This window comes from Argopecten irradians, chromosome 13 (assembly GCF_041381155.1).
Source record: "Argopecten irradians isolate NY chromosome 13, Ai_NY, whole genome shotgun sequence".
Taxonomy (NCBI): domain Eukaryota; kingdom Metazoa; phylum Mollusca; class Bivalvia; order Pectinida; family Pectinidae; genus Argopecten; species Argopecten irradians.
The window spans coordinates 30,588,141-30,606,904 of NC_091146.1; the positions used below are offsets into that span (position 1 = coordinate 30,588,141).

Here is an 18,764-nt window from a genome sequence, read left to right on the forward strand (position 1 = left end):
GGAGCCTACAGCATTGTTTTGTGTATCACCAACGTATACCAGGTGTAAGACTGGAGCCTACAACATTGTTTTATGTATCACCAACGTATACCAGGTATAAGACAGGAGCCTACAGCATTGTTTTGTGTATCACCAACGTATACCAGGTATAAGACTGGAGCCTACAGCATTGTTTTATGTATCACCAACGTATACCAGGTATAAGACTGGAGCCTACAGCATTGCTTGGTGTATCACCAACGTATACCAGGTGTAAGACAGGAGCCCACAACATTGTTTGTGTATCACCAACGTATACCAGGTATAAGACAGGAGCCTACAACATTGCTTGGTGTATCACCAACGTATACCAGGTATAAGACAGGAGCCCACAGCATTGTTTTGTGTATCACCAACGTATACCAGGTATAGCAGACCAGGTATAAGACTGGAGCCTACAGCATTGTTTTATGTATCACCAACGTATACCAGGTATAAGACAGGAGCCTACAACATTGTTTTGTGTATCACCAACGTATACCAGGTATAAGACTGGAGCCTACAGCATTGTTTTGTGTATCACCAACGTATACCAGGTATAAGACTGGAGCCTACAGCATTGCTTGGTGTATCACCAACGTATACCAGGTATAAGACTGGAGCCTACAGCATTGTTTTGTGTATCACCAACGTATACCAGGTATAAGACTGGAGCCTACAGCATTGTTTTATGTATCACCAACGTATACCAGGTATAAGACTGGAGCCCACAGCATTGTTTTGTGTATCACCAACGTATACCAGGTATAAGACTGGAGCCTACAGCATTGTTTTGTGTATCACCAACGTATACCAGGTATAAGACTGGAGCCCACAGCATTGTTTTGTGTATCACCAACGTATACCAGGTATAAGACTGGAGCCTACAGCATTGTTTTATGTATCACCAACGTATACCAGGTATAAGATACAGGAGCAGCACACATTGTTGGATCACCACGATACCTAAGACGGAGCCTTGCATTGTTTTGTGTATCACCAACGTATACCAGGTGTAAGACTGGAGCCGGAGCCTACAACATTGTTTTGTGTATCACCAACGTATACCAGGTATAAGACGGGAGCCTACAGCATTGTTTTGTGTATCACCAACGTATACCAGGTATAAGACTGGAGCCTACAGCATTGTTTTATGTATCACCAACGTATACCAGGTATAAGACGGGAGCCCACAGCATTGTTTTGTGTATCACCAACGTATACCAGGTATAAGACAGGAGCCTACAGCATTGCTTGGTGTATCACCAACGTATACCAGGTATAAGACAGGAGCCTACAACATTGCTTTATGTATCACCAACGTATACCAGGTATAAGACAGGAGCCTACAGCATTGTTTTATGTATCACCAACGTATACCAGGTATAAGACAGGAGCCCACAGCATTGTTTTATGTATCACCAACGTATACCAGGTATAAGACGGAGCCTACACATTGTTTTATGTATCACCAACGCATACCAGGTATAAGACGGAGCCTACAGCATTGTTTTATGTATCACCAACGCATACCAGGTATAAGACTGGAGCCTACAGCATTGTTTTATGTATCACCAACGTATACCAGATAAGACTGGAGCCTACAGCATTGTTTTGTGTATCACCAACGTATACCAGGTATAAGACTGGAGCCTACAGCATTGTTTGGTGTATCACCAACGCATACCAGGTATAAGACAGGAGCCTACAACATTGCTTGGTGTATCACCAACGCATACCAGGTATAAGACAGGAGCCTACAACATTGCTTGATGTATCACCAACGCATACCAGGTATAAGACAGGAGCCTACAACATTGCTTGATGTATCACTAACGGATACCAAGTATAAGACTGGAGCATAAAGCATTGTTTTGTGTATCAACAATGCATACCAGGCATAAGACTGGGGACTACATCATTGCTCCCTGTATCACCGACGCATACCAGGCAAAAGACTATGGCCCTCCGCATTGATTGGTGTAGTGTATCACAAATGCATACAGGCTTAAGACTGGGGCTTACAGTGTTACTTGATATATCACTAACAAATACCAGATTTAAGACGGACGCGTTAACCAGTTGACCTACTGGCCAACGATATATCTATTCTAGTTCTTTTCTAATTTCTTTAAATCATTAATCGTAATGTGCCCTTAATACTGGACAATCGATGAGCTATATACTAAAATAATTAGGTATTGGTTGTTTCCTTGCCGTGTTTGCGATCGATTGATTAACAAACAGATTCATTACTATACCACTTAAAAACTCTCAATGACCTTAAATATAAACAACGGGCTGTTTGCTTTAGTTGAAGGATAGACTGTATGGTGTGTCTGGGAAAGAAAATCAATTTGATATTATATCAATATTTGATAAATACTTCACCATTTCAGACAGTGTGTTGCATGTGCTGTCCGGATTTTCTTAATTGAATCTAAGGATGGAGTTTTTTTAATGTGTTCCATCACGATATGTTATAAAACGTAAAAAGGGAGGTAACTCCGGCAACCCAATCACAAAATTTCTCCGAAGTTTAAGAAATAAGTCCCTTACACCATTAAAGCCCCATAATAGTCCACCATGTAGTATCAAGGGTCAAGCTAATATACGTTGTGTCTTTTTAATGACGAAACTCCAATAGTCTGACAATATTTATATCCCCTTAGTTCACTCTAATATATACTGACGTTTGTACTAATAGTATAAAATGCGAGTCTTTGACTAGTTTAATTCGCTCCGTGTACATAAAATTGTAGGCCTATATTTAAAAATGCCCATACGATAATTAGGACTCATGCACCTGGTAATCACTACTTGATGTATATAATGATCCTTTTCTAAATACACGAAACGTAATCGAGATATAGATACAACATACAGATTGATGTATCTCGACTAGCGTCGATTCCAGTGATCTTTCATTTATATGTACATGCATGTACTATCACATATTTCATAGACGAATATCGTTATAAAATACCCAAAGAATAAATAGAAAGCAGTTATAATACATGTATATAGTAAGCTATTAGTCCACCTCTTTACGTACGTTCTAAGTATTTAGATATACTGTGCTCTCCTTACTCTCAAATTATGAATAGATTAGTAGCATCATGGTATTTATTTATCTATATATAGTTTTGGATTAATACTGTATTTATCTCAAATTATTACACGAGAGGAAAGAAAATCAACCAATCATCACCAAAATTAAATGACACGGCCACGTGTTTATATTTGTACGATAAAATACCCCATATAGTGCCCCATGTATGTATTTCACTATTTACATCCACTATTTTTCGATTAATACGTATTTTGTATTAAGCTTTATATAAACTACTGCTATATGTAACCTTTGACAGGACACATTTATAATCTGTGGAATCTAATATGTATCATATACTAAACAATTATAGAACATTGTATTGCTCACCGTTTCCTCAAAACTGCCCTCTGTCTCGGCCATGCGTGTTTTGTTTACTATATCCGGGTATCGAACACATACATATACACGAGGTATTTTTAACTATGCAAATCAACCCGTTCTATTTTAAGAATTCTTTACTAATTGATTCTTGCTTAATTATCTTCATTGTAAAGAAACCAAATGAAGAACCTTTCATAAGGGATGTTAATGTATATTTTAGCAAAGTTTGGTGAAAGCATAATGGGACTTTAAGAATGCTGGATGTTTAGCCTGGAGGAACCCACCGCTAGGAATTATGGGTATGGCCTCCAGGCATGCTGGATGTTATGCCCAATCATAATTATATTAACATCTAAGTTATTCATTTCAAAATGTTTAATTAAATCAAATGATTTAATTCGGATCAGGCAGCAACCAAAACCTAAATACGCCATTCAACAATTTTAGCATCTTTATAATATACTGTAAATACGATTTTAATTTTCTCATATTTAATGATTATTTCAACAATACGAAAAACAAGGAAAGCATTTTTTCTGATATCATATTTCATTTAAATCTATATAATTCAGAGTCGGTAATCATTATCGCAGTAACTAGGAATTTTAACAACCTTGATATTCCAGGGGTTACTATCACTGGCGTTATATCCACCCCTGGACTATGTCATTGTAAATTTACTAAAGTCAGTTTCAGGAGAAAACTATTGACCTATCACGGGCCTGCAGAGACTTCCTTGGAAGATTACAGAGACAGTTACGCCCAACGTTAAAGCCACAAAAAAATGCAAGAAGATCTAGACAAAATGAGTTTTATTTCAACTACATGGGAATGTTAGCATTGTAGTGCTATTACAGTCAGCTACATTGTACCATTATTTAATTCGTTTAATGTACATCGAATACCAACTACGTATACCTGCCTCAACTGTTGTCGCATACAGAACCATCAGGTTTAATTTGCCATGACATGTCATAGTACATGGATGCAAAAATACCTCAATAGATCAAGGAATTTCGAGAACTGTAAAATCCACTTCAACCAATCATGGCCATTTGGTTTCTCTATGGTGGCTGATTACGGCCATCTCGTATTGTTGTGTTGTCGCCTTGTCGTGTTGTCGCCTTGTCGAGTTGTCGCGGTCTCAAACTGCGACAACCCGAGATTTAACAGTTAAAATGTCGACTTGTCGCGTTTTCGAACCGCGACAAGTCGACAACACGATAAGACGACAAGTCGACAACACGACAAGTCGACATTTCAAACACGCTAATTAGCGCGTACAGAATCTCGTGTTGTCGTGGTAAAATGTCGACTTGTCGTGTTGTCGAGTTGTCGACTTGTCGTGTTGTCGTGTTGTCGACTTGTCGTGTTGTCGAGTTGTCGACTTGTCGCCTTCCTGTTACACATGCGCAAACAATGGATAACACTCGCCATATTGGATTGCTAATGAAAATAATTGTGTGCATGTGTTTGTAGCTAAATGAAGATATTTGATAGCAATTTCTTTACCGAGAGTTGTCAAAGTATATTTCTCTGAACTATGAATTTCAATAATTTGTTTATTATATGATAATCGTGTTATAATGGTCTGGTCGTGCCGTCTGATTAGTACGCATGCAGTAATCGTCATCTGTTAATTTTAAGGTCACTTGAACCGCTAAGGCCTAATAGTTCGAAGGCCCGTTAATCCGAAAATTAGAAAATATTGCAATTTTATGGTGGCATATGTCTGCCATCGATTTGCCGACTTACGACTTAATAATGTCGACATCGTTAAGGCATTAAGTCGACATCATATCGGAAGATGTCGACATAAACAGAAGAATATGTCGACTTACCACATGTACATGCCCACATAATGATTCCAAGATAATTATGTACAAAGTCGGTAACTCGGCGATTAATGTGTTTATGCTCGGGTGTGACACCAACTTGTCAGTTATTGATGTCGACATCTAAACTAAAAGATGTCGACATCTGGTCTTAAAAGTGGAAATCAAAGGCCACCCTTTCATAGAGCACTGTGTAGATCGACGTTGATTTTGTTAATTCAAGTTTTTATTTATTTGATTTCAAAATAAAAAAAAAATGTGATCCTGCACATCCCGGCCATGAAACTGTAGCCTGCGTGTACGTAGCTGTTAGTCCGAGCTAAGGAAAAGTACAACGAATTATTAATATATATAACCGTGGGTTGAAAATTCGTTTCAAAGCTGTGTGTGTGTTTTGTTGATTGGCATTCGTACCAAGTCCATGTAGTACATACCGTACTATACTATATTAAAAGAATGAATGAAAAAAAAAATTTAAAAAAAAAATAAAATAAAAAAAGATTTTTTTATGTTGTATTTTCTTGTGAATCCCGAAAAATACCAGTTACGTAATTTAAAAGCCATAAAGGTCACAGTACAGGTACACAATACACATTGGGAAACCAGCTTTACTTGTTAGCTTGGCCTGTCCATATATATATACATAAATATTTACATCCCTCGATACACTTATATAAAGGCACAACGAATTTTTGTTACGGTCTTAATGGTCAGATTCAACCTTTGGGCTAAACATCCTCCAGGGACGCGGTTTTAAACTCCCAACTCGTGATACATCTGCATCTATTTTTCGTAGTAAAAACATGCGTTCTTTATTTTAATTTGTTGTCAAACGTAGTAAAAAAAAAAAGTCACGTGCTTATACCTCATTCATGCCATTGGCCGGAATATACAATTGTATTATGGGTAACTAGTGATCACGTGATTTTGTGTTTATTTCCAAATATGGTGATAGTTTGCTTGCCATTTCTTCGGAGAAATTGATTTATTTGCAAATATTTAGACTCCAAAATGTTATTAATATTGCATGCATATCATTTTAACTTGCACATATGCACTGTTTTACTATAAATAATGAACTGAATGAGTTGTAAAACTGCCATTTTCACGTTTTGTAAATAAATGATATAATACGAATTGACCAATTCAATAGGTCTAACCGTCTAATCTAAAATCAGCGAAGATCGGCTACTCCCGGCTAAATTCGTAGAATTCTAAATTTATATTTATATATTTTATTACCTGCTTTAGGGTTCAGAAAATATACATATAACACAGAGAAAATAAGGCCAAATTATGTATAAATACCAGGTCAGAGAAATCACTCCATTTGGAAGTAAACACACACTCATGTGATCACTAGTTACCCACTAATACAATTCCATATTTATTTCGGCCAATGGCATGAATGAGGTATAATCACGTGACTTGTTTTACTACGTTTTACTACAAAGAACGCGTGTTTTGTACCATTATGGGGGAAATCCTCCGCGGATCGTGGTTTCATTTCCACCATTTGAAATTGTTAGCAATACTATCATATCATAGTTTATTTTCCATATTATTTCCAAACAAATAGTAATAAGTTTCCGCATAGCCCACTTAGCTTTTTGGGAATCTAATACATACATGTATGTACACATATACTAAGAAACACGGGCTTATGTGCTTACATGGCAGCTTCCCGCCTGGTAAATTGGGACCTAGGACCTAACTCATTATGCTTCGGTAGGTTCCGTACGAAAATGTATCATTTTGTTTCTTCATAGATTGAAAGGTCTCAAGGCCCTCTACCAATATTGTGAATTTCATGGCCCTGGGGTCTCGGGAATTTTCCCCAGGGGATAGGGTTTTACCATAGTTTATATAGGGAAACACATTTATGAGAATTATTTGCTCAATTTTCATAGGAAATGTAACAGATGTAATGGAATCAAATACTCTTCATATATTAAAAGGTTAAATGGATATCATCACTGGCTGATTTCATGGGCCTGATAGGCCAATATATGGTGCTTATATACAGTGTATGTATATTTGTTTCATTCTGTATCCGAACTCGGGTGACCAATCAGAAAAAAAAACATGCATGGCTGACAGGCGGCTATGTGTTTTGTTATTCCTGCTATAAAGACTTCATTTTTAGTTTTCCCATGTTATAAAACATTTCCAAGAGGAAAGAAAAAGGTAAAAAATAACAGAAATAGAGAAAAGATCCACCTTTTATTGGCATGATTTGCATCAGTCAGTAGTGGGTACCAAGTTCATTAAACTTTTTAAATGTGCAACTGCAGGGGTACGTAGGAAGAAAAGGGTCCTCCTGCACATTTTTCGTACTTCATTTTAGAAAATTTTGCCGCTTTGCGGCGTATTTCCTAAAAGATCAAGCACGTAATGTTCAAATAATAATGTTTTAATAATAAAAATTCAATACACATGAACTAGACTAAAAATGTCCATCAAGGGATTCTACTATTTCAAAAATGTTTCTTAAAATATTAAATTGTTTATATGTCTAAGCAAGACAATTAAATCAATTCATTATTTTTTTTTTAAACAACAATGATCGAGCAGGGTTGCATATTGATATGACGACATTCACAATTATAATTTCTAAATGCAGGTAAATGTAAATCGAAAAATTACCACATTAAGAACGCATTAAAATCCTCAAAATACACCGTAAAACTCATCTTGGCCATTCTGAATCGTAACATTTTTCGCGGGGGAGACCCCCGGACCCCCAAAACACCAAAATCTCGCGCATTCGGCGTTCGCAAAATCATCAAAATACATCGTAAAAATTATCTCAGCCATTCTAAATCGTAATATTTTTTCCGGGAGAGACCCCCGGACCTCCAAACACCAAAATCCCGACCCTTCGACGTTCGCACGCCATTTTGCATGTTCATTAATTTCCTCTTAGCGTCGCCATTGATATGGATGTGTACAAGGATTATATGTAATGATTTATGAGAAAAAGTATATAAAGTATATATGGTTGTGTGTTGAATTAATCTCCTCCTGTGTGACCTATTGCAATTGTCTTTTGGCCGGCATCATCCAGTGTCTGTTGTAAACAATTTACAATCTTCTTAATAACCAAGAACCTCATACATGGACATGTTATTGGGCCATAGCATGCTGGAATGAAGGGATACAAAGTTTGTTCAAATCAATGATCTTGACCTATGTGCCAAGTCACAGGGCTGAGACATATTTATTTGTTTGTTTAAAAGCAAAACATTATTTATAACTGTGCATATCGGAATTCAGGTGACTGTTAGACATATATATCCTTATTTCCTTCTGCCCATTCTCAACTCTCATCCATTTGTAAACAATTCAAATTTTAACAAACTACTTCTCCACAACACGTTTTTTTTCTCATTTTACAGCAAGTACAAAAACAACAACAATCAAATAACAATCATGAATATTTGGTATTGATATTATTTTTTTTTTTTTTGCAAATTTTCAGCAAAACAAACATGTTTCAAATTAAATTAATACATATATTTGATTAATATATTTGATCTGCATTCATTATTGAATTTAATGAAAAAAAATTTATATCATAGCAAACGTACATGGTTTGTCATTTTAATCAAGGGAGATAAATCCGTTTTGAAGGATTTTCCACAAAGTGGAAAAGTTAAGATTAATTCACTTCCCATGCATTATTCAATCAAATTTAGCCTGGTACATTTCCTGGTCAACATCAATTATAATTTCAACACAAATTTATTAGATGATGTTTCAAGTAATTGTCGAGTATATATACATGAACTTTGACATCTGCCATGGCACAACATGTAATCTTCAATTTATCAATGTTTCACAATCAAAGTCTAATCTAAGCCTTCTGTTTCAAATGGTGGAAATGAAATCACGATCCGCGGGGGATTTTCCCAATAATGGTACAAAACACGCGTTCTTTGTAGTCAAACGTAGTAAAACAGGTCACGTGATTTTACCTCATTCATGCCATTGGCCGAAATAAATATGGAATTGTATTATGGGTAACTAGTGATCACATGAGTGTGTGTTTACTTCCAAATAGAGTGATTTCTCTGACCTGGTATTTATACATAATTTGGCCTTATTTTCTCTGTGTTATATGTATATGTTCTGAACCCTAAAGCAGGTAATAATATATATAAATATAAATTTAGATTTCTACGAATTTAGCCGGGAGTAGCCGATCTTCGCTTATCTTAGATTAGACGGTTAGACCTATTGAATTGGTCAATTCGTATTATATCATTTATTTACAAAACGTGAAAATGGCAGTTTTACAACTCATTCAGTTCATTATTCATAGTAAAACAGTGCATATGTGCAAGTCAAAATGATATGCATGCAATATTAATAACATTTTGGAGTCTAAATATTTGCAAATAAATCAATTTCTCCGAAGAAATGGCAAGCAAACTAATCACCATATTTGGAAGTAAACACAAAATCACGTGATCACTAGTTACCCATAATACAATTGTATATTCCGGCCAATGGCATGAATGAGGTATAAGCACGTGACTTTTTTTTACTACGTTTGACTATGTACAAAGAACGCATGTTTTTACTACGAAAAATAGATGCAGATGTATCGCGAGTTGGGAGTTTAAAACCGCGTCCCTGGAGGATGTTTAGCCCAAAGGTTGAATCTGACCATTAAGACCATAACAAAAATTCGTTGTGCCTTTATATAAGTGTATCGAGGGATGTAAATATTTATGTATATATATACAATGTATATATATGGACAGGCCAAGCTAACAAGTAAAGCTGGTTTCCCAATGTGTATTGTGTACCTGTACTGTGACCTTTATGGCTTTTAAATTACGTAACTGGTATTTTTCGGGATTCACAAGAAAATACAACATAAAAAAAATCTTTTTTTTATTTTATTTTTTTTTCCATTTTTTTTATTCATTCTTTTAATATAGTATAGTACGGTATGTACTACATGGACTTGGTACGAATGCCAATCAACAAAACACACACACACACAGCTTTGAAACGAATTTTAACCCACGGTTATATATATTAATAATTCGTTATACTTTTCCTTAGCTCGGGCTAACAGCTACGTACACGCAGGCTACAGTTTCATGGCCGGGATGTGCAGGATCACAATTTTTTTTATTTTGAAATCAAATAAATAAAAACTTGAATTAACAAAATCAACGTCGATATACACAGTGCTCTATGAAAGGGTGGCCTTTGATTTCCACTTTCAAGACCAGATGTCGACATCTTTTAGTTTAGATGTCGACATCAATAACTGACAAGTCGGTGTCACACCCGAGCATAAACACATTAATCGCCGAGTTACCGACTGTCTACAAAAATATCTTGGAATCATTATGTGGGCATGTACATGTGGTAAGTCGACATATTCTTCTGTTTATGTCGACATCTTCCGATATGATGTCGACTTAATGCCTTAACGATGTCGACATTATTAAGTCGTAAGTCGGCAAATCGATGGCAGACATATGCCACCATAAAATTGCAATATTTTCTAATTTTCGGATTAAAGGCCCATTACCTTTCCGTAAAGTTTCTTAAAAAACATTAATAACATCAGAAAAATGCGTTCCGATGACCTAAAATAAGGTTACGACACCAAACATATGCAAGATTTCCTGCGTAATATATGAAAACAGTGGAGAGTCAATTCGCTGTTTTGCCGTCTGGCGCAGTGATAGTCAACTACCGCCCGGTATTTAGGACGACGGCGGGAAACATAATACGACCCGCGTTATGAAAATAAACATTTTATTTATTTTAATCAAACCGTTCAGAAGGTGATGATAAATGTAGTATTAACGGAAAGTTAATAATTTTTGTGACACTACAAAATTATCGATCTTGTTTTACATTCCAATTTTAAAAATTTAAAGCCGTTTCGGAAAGGTAGTGGGCCTTTAACTTATACATATAGTATTTAGACTGGAAAAAATTCAGCTAATTGAGTTATTTGATGATTATAAAGGGACACAACTCGTCTGAACTAATCCACTTTTACCCAAACAAACCCTCTATTTACACTCTGCGTGTTGTGAATAAAAAATGTTGGTGAACTTTAACCCCGACCATCTATGCTTCTCAGATTACAACACAATGAATGACCTATGTAATAGAACACATTACTATAGATCTGTGTGGGTTTTTTGACACAAATTGAATGGAAGAATAGTGGGGCAATATAGAGCAATGCTGATAAGATACGTATCAGTTCGTCGTCTGCTCCAATCGACAGATACACTAGTAACCTTGACATATTAACAAAGTTCTTTAAAGGTACTAGTGTTTATATACAAGCCTTAATACGAATGTTAAAGGCCCATTACCTTTCCGGATTTTCAACTTCTCTGGAGTAAAACTTTTCTTATCGGATGACATTGGTGAGCTAATTATATAAACAACCCGATGGAATGCAGATTTGTTCGTTTACACTTTAGATGTGATCACCAATACACTGTGATATATGAGACTTGTCAGCTTTACGGTGTGCGTGTGGAGACGTTTTATTTGTTTGTTGTGTAATTCTCATATTAAACAATACCTCTGATTATACACCTCTTTTTTATAATTTACATTTTATTCAATTTTTCATCAATACATGTAATATACACAAGATAACTGTGATCAATGATCATGCTTAATGTATGATTATATTTTTCTTTACTGCTGGAAATATCGGTTAACAAGACACCCGATGGAATAATCAAGAGTAGATGCAAACAATCTATGAAGAACTGTTATGTGTTAGCTTTAACTTATCACAATTGCATTGCACGGTTATATAGTAGAAAAACCATCAAGCTAACAAATCTTGCCAAAGTTAAGGTTTTTCTTTACAACTGAACAAGCATCGCGAGTAGATGCATTGTTAGCTTAAATTTAACAATTGACACTTAATGGTATAGAATACCTACCTTTGTAAAGATTTGTTAGCTTAACGGTTTTCACATGAAGACATTTTATTTGTTGTTTTTTAAATGTAATTCTGATATTAAACAATATCTTTGATAATGATTAAACAGTAGTTCATCTTTATCAACAAAAAATAATTCCAATATTTTAATTGTATCCTTTGCTATTTTATTCAGTCTTTCACAATTGCGGTTTCCATTTCAGTCTGACAACACTTACAAATAACTCCCGAATATATACAATGCCGTGATTATTTCGTTAATAGCAGAATTTTAAATAACTTTACTCAGCAATCTTTAAAACAAGCATGACAAAGCTTTAATTGTTGTTTTCGTTTGAAGATAAAAATATAATGTTAATTAAACACAACTTATTGCAATGGTATAGGTTGTTGTCAATTATTCACTCATTTATTCATCTGTAAAATTACGTGCTTTTTTCATTCCATTCATTCATTTGAAAGTTCGACCGTCCATTCCTTCGCTCTAGTTCAAAATTTTCTTACGACAAAAACATACTGTAAACGGACGCGTGTGGAGAAAATTTTCGATAAATCAGCACTGAAAGAAAGCAGAAAAGGGCAATAATATCCATCCCGCGAATAGTTTTTATCGTTAAATCAACAAAGAGGTTTTGGTTATAACTGGTATACAGTGCCTGCACATCCAGACATGAAGATAGACTATTTACAATATGATTTTATGACAATAAAGGATTCAAATTATCTTGTCAACACAAAACTGTGATTCAATTAACAAGATATTCCATGGTACAACGAGTGCATAACCATATACCAGGCTATAATTATTTATTGATTATATTATTTTTTTTTATTTTCATACTAAATCTGACTTTTTGTCATACCACTATGAAAAAGAAAATCCGAGAATTCCGCTAAAAAACCTACGTTATCGTGACGTCACGTATATATTCTGTCAAAGTACAATTGCTGAGTAAATTTGCGACCCGCATTTTGCTCCTGCAAATTGTAATAAACATCTTCTCATTATGCATAATGAAAAGATAATTAGCAACATTTGCAGCAAGAATATACGAGTCGCAAATGCACTCCGCAATTTTACTTTGCCAGGATAATTTACATTTAAAAATTATGGGCCTTTAAAAAAATATAAAATATAATATTTAGATGTAATTGCTGCCAATGGACTATTATGTTGTGTATTCTTATGTTGAATTCATGGTTATAACATAGTAATTCAATTCCTTCATCATCACGATTCCTGTTAGATGTCTGTTATTAATGTATAATGAAGCATGATTATAACGAAGCGATTTTGCTGGTCCGCAGAGCTTCGTTATAATCGTGTTTTACTGCACATAGAGAGAAAAATCTCCGACCTTCGTCATCTCCAGTTCATGGTAAATTATGAATATCCTATACGTATTGTGGATATGTTCTATAATGTGGTTTGGTAACTAGTTTTTAATTCAGACATTGCCATACTGAAGTAGTTTTAAATAGAATAAATGCTACTGTGTGGCATTTGGTGATGCTTTCTCAGTATTCTTCAAAGAAAGTCTCCGTGATTGGTCAATGTCTTCAGGCCTGTGATTGGTCAGTTCTTTCTCTCCTGAACTGCCTTCAGTTTTACTATGAAATTGTCTAAGGGTGGATATGACGTCAGTGATAGTAACCCCTTGAATATTGAGGATAGATCAATGTAATTTCAACCAATCCGATAAATTTAAATTTGGTTTTATCAATTAAATGTCATATTAACAGCCAGGGTCATTTAAGGACGTGCCTGGTTTGTAAGTGGAGGAAAGCCTGAGTACCATGAGAAAAACCACCAACCACCAATAATTATTAATCACCGACCAGCTGTCAATACATCACATCTGCGCCATATAGGATTTGAACTCGTAACCTAGAGATGGAGGGCTAAAAGTATTACGTCGAGACATCTGAACCACTCGGCATCATCGATTTAAAAGTTTTACTTCGGGTTATTATTTTTAGTAAATCCTAAAAGTAAAAAATTGCTCTTACTATTCATCATTACACTCAATGTCTATAATGCTATCATTATCAATATTATGCTACCATGAGTATTCAAAAATAGAATTCATAGCATGAAAAAAATAATGAAGAAGAAACATCTGTGAATCTTTTAATCAATTCATACATAAAATATAAATTTCAATACAAATCAAAGTACAAAATTTAAAGTATATATGCGATGAAAAGTTCCGGGACGTCAATGAGGAAGGTGAAGCCGTTGATTTTCCAGTCACCATGAGGCTCGTCGTAAGTATACCTCCGTGAACATCTGTAACAAGATTATAAAAAATTAAAACAAAGAATATTTCATTTCATTTTCAATTTACCTAGGAATTTTTTGTACAAAACATCATATTGCACATCGGTGCTAGTAGAATACCGTACACAGCTAATTATTTTTGTGAGTAAAAATTCTCATGATTTGGACAAAAAACAAGAAAAATTAAATTTAAACGATTTTAAAATTTTGTGATTTGAATGTAAGTGGTTGTTATGTTCCTGCACTTTAACTAGCCTGTAAAATCGCATTCCTAACCAAAATACCCCTTAAGAATATTTGGTCTCTTCTGGTTCAAGATATAGAACAGCCCATCATGAAATTTCTGGGGAGGATAGCTTTATGATTCTGGTTGTTAATAGGGTCTACCAAAGAATGATCTAAATATATGTATGACAATAGAAAGAGGGATCTTTTCTTTGCTTTTCAAACTTCAACTATAAACTACATATGAAATTAAAGAAAGATCCCTTCAGTGCTTCCTGAGAAATAGCAGTAACAAACATAAATCATCAAAATCCAAGATGGTGGCCTGTCGGCCATCTTGTAGACTGAACCATCTCAAAATGAAATATGCAGAACTGGGGCCCATGTGAAGTCTACATATGAAATTTGAGAAATGACCTCTTCAGTACTTTCTGAGAAATAGTAGTACCAAGAATTCTTTTGATGGATAGATGGACCGACTAACGACAAATGGCGATTTGAATAGCATAGCATCTGATGATGGTGGGTAAAAAATTTAGTACGATAAAAAAGAATTAAGAGTTTACCTGTACATGAAGTGGATATCAAGGTCCATGGGAATATCCACGGGCTGCTTCATCCAGGTAGGGGAGATAACTCTTTTTAGGGTTTTACCCATCTCCGTGGATATCATCGCTTCTCCTCTCAACACTCCAGTTACACTGATACGTGAATCTGTAAATCAAATATAAAACCAGAGATTTTTATTATCAAGTATAAAACCAGAGTTTTCATCATCAAGTATAAAACCAGAGATTTTCATTATCAAGCTTAAGTATTTCAGGGCTTAATGTACCTTTTCAATTGAAAACATTTTATTTAAAATATACTGGCTGACATTTTAGAGGTTTTTTGTCCATCCATTACATTTTGGTTCCCTAATTAGCATTTCTTATAATCTTTTTAAAACATATGGGAGCTAATTACGGGGAATATGGTATAATCTAACCCTGGTTATCACAAATTATCCTGACAACCCTTCAAATCCTTTCGCATTGTGCAGGTTTCGTACTAAGTGGGATAACATTTGTACACCAAAAACAGGAATGATGAAACAAAGTGAGACTTTGGTCAGTGATGTACTATTGTTTTATTGAACATTGTTCATCCCCTGTGTGTGAAATATCCACTGTATGTGTATAATTAGAGTACATTGTGTTGCCACGCGGCAGTCATTGATTATCAAAACTCGCCTAGGTCACAATTTGCCAACTCTAAATGGGTTATAAATATAAGGATATAGATAGGTAATAGATACAAGGATACTGAGTGTAATTTGCAGGAGTTTCAATTTTAAAATCAGGTTTTTTACTATCAGAGTTTTTATTAGGTGGGTTGGACTGTACTGGGTATTTTTAATTATAGAAGAATTCAAAATATATAATGTACCTTTGTTCTGAAGTTGTTCAATCTCATATGAACACAGCGTGCGCTCGTTCACAAAGGATAAGTCGAAGATGACCTCATCATTCAGCATGTTGAGTAATTCTGTGTTTATATATTTACGGTTCAATATCATCTCTGCTATTGTCTGAAAATTAAACAGAAATGTTACATATAAGTATTAACAGCTGTGGTCAAAGGAACCTCACCCATGTGTATATTAAAGCATTAAATTGCCTTCTTGTGGGATTCATGGTCCTATAATTCTCCCACGATAACGGACAAATTGAATAACGCACGTAAGCATGTTATGATAAATTTGAACATTATAGCTGCAGTTTGATTTGAAATATAATAGCAATAACAATAATTTTTCAATTATTTTTAAAATATGAATTTTGTTAATTTCATCATATATCAATAAATCCATTTGGAAAAAATATGGAGATAATCGAGGAGGAATGAGTACCGGTATGTTGTTGTCAGAGCAGTGATGCGGTTCAAAGTGGTGTAATGTGCCATATTTGATTTTCAAATGAAGAAAGTTACTGTGATAAAGCCTATCGATGGTATGACCGTTGTTCTGCTGAATGTTTGTCATGGATGTATCGGTCTACAAACGCAAAATAGATCCGAAGATTAAATTCTTCATAGTCATAACTTTCATTTTCTTGTACGAAGGATAGACAAGTGTTTGCATGGTGTGTGTAGGCCTATTTTGAATACAAAGACAGAGGATAAAGCTGTTTCTGATACCTATAACCTGCATTTCCTACAGTACCGTCAACTTAGTACTGACGAGCATAATATTGTCGTTGCTGCCTAAGGATCAGTCTTGAGGCCAGTATAAGGCAGAAATTGTCTTTTAGTTTATTATTAATTCAAGCAAAACTGTCATCTGTGGAAAGTTAAAATGTAAACTAAGTAATTACATGCAGTTTATTAAGATTATCATATGACCTAAAATCTAACCAAAGCGTGAACTAGAAGTAGTCCATCCTGCACAGAGTTTGTATTCAAACATCATTGTGATAACGCTAATCTGAACGCAACTTAATTCCCTCCCGTTTACTATATAGGGGCATATGTAAATATATTGTATAAATGTAATATTGTGTCTCAAAAAAAAAAAGTCATATGCATATCAACTTTGACAGATTATGCCATATGAGTACAGAAAAGTTAAAATTAATTGGCTGACATTTTTAGAGGTTTTTCATCCATAAACATACATTTTAGTTCCCCGATAAGTGCCCCAATTGTAATTTAAAGCAGCATGAGCAGTTATTACAGCGAATATGGTATTGTTTCTGTAAGTCTGACACACAATATCCAGTCTAGCTGCAATATTGTAGCTCAAAAGACTTTTAGACAGATAATGGTGTCGTCTTTAGAGCTACAATTGGTGCCTATTACTGCTAATGGAGCAAAGAAATGATCGTGCAAACCATTATTAAAACGTTTGTATGTATTTTATAGTACTTGTTTTATATCGCTAACGTACAAGGCAATAAAAATAAACTTATCCTGCAACTGTCCTACATACTGACCAATAACTACTGCCGGATAAACTTGTGCTTTATCCATCATTACCACATATAGGAAACAATTCCTACCCGGTCGATAGGTATAGTAGGCTGGGTACGTATATTTGTTCTAAATATCAGTCATACTCATGGACAAACTATCACCAATACCTCTTCTTCCATGAAGTAATTAAGTTCGTCAAAGTTCCCACTGCCAGCAGATTCTAGAATAGGTTCCACAGCCTGAATAGAAAATAATAATGAAAGAGCAAATAAATCAAGGAAACTGTTTTCACAGAGTTTAAAATAACACAACCGTCAACTAAAAGGCTTTCATGCAGTCAAACTTTTTTAGTAATTTACACCATTTTTTTCTGATAGTAAAAGAATCAAACACATATGGTGATAACTTACCATGTCAGCTCCCTCCATAAACTGACCAGCAGAGAAACTCTTTTCTATTTTACCTAAATGATATGACGGATAAACATGTAACATCCAATTTCTCTTTATCTCGAACACTGGCATTTGAGTAAATGACGTCGCGAGTTTTGAAGTGTTTCTAATGTCAAACATTCGTCCTCGAATCGTCTCTCCATACATTCCTGATTGCAGTTGTCTTTTCATGTCACCAGGAGAGGGCTTTCCACTGTGCCTTTTCGTGGATGTAGAAAATCCGTGTGTCGGTAAGTAAAAGTTTTGAATACAAATAGTTTTCAGGATCAAATGATTGTTATAACCAGTCACGTTCACACTGCCAAACATCTTATCCTGATTTGACTGACATTGACTAGTTCTACGGTTTCGTAATGTGGATAAGCATCTTCGCTGTGCGTTTCTAGACAACTGTCGTGATAAAGAGCTGCCATATATCTTGAAAAACCTGCAGGTCGTTGTTGTTAAAACATTCCCATGTCGAGACATAACTGTCACCTGCTCTTATCGGCGTTGACATTAAATACAAGATACGTTTGTGTCTCCTCTAACTCAGGCGAGCTGACATTATTTACGGAAACGGGAAGTTGACAATAATCATAAAAACGGACTAAATATTATCCGGAATGTTGCAATGAAC

The 18,764-nt window shown here is 35.1% G+C and overlaps 1 protein-coding gene across 2 annotated transcripts; it reads right to left on the reverse strand.

The window, feature by feature from the left end:
- Window positions 1–14,352: 14,352 nt before the first annotated feature.
- LOC138306446 (uncharacterized) lies at window positions 14,353–18,747 on the reverse strand. Of its 2 annotated transcripts, XM_069246906.1 has the most exons (5): window positions 18,104–18,747; window positions 17,861–17,932; window positions 16,170–16,311; window positions 15,308–15,455; window positions 14,353–14,525 (listed from the first exon to the last, which is right to left on the reverse strand). In XM_069246906.1, the coding sequence occupies exons 1-5, from the start codon at window positions 18,611–18,613 to the stop codon at window positions 14,420–14,422; spliced, it is 978 nt and encodes a 325-aa protein (XP_069103007.1). In that variant the 5' UTR covers window positions 18,614–18,747; the 3' UTR covers window positions 14,353–14,419. The 2 variants fall into 2 exon arrangements, with proteins under 2 accessions (XP_069103007.1, XP_069103008.1); XM_069246907.1 differs by lacking the exon at window positions 17,861–17,932.
- Window positions 18,748–18,764: the final 17 nt, after the last annotated feature.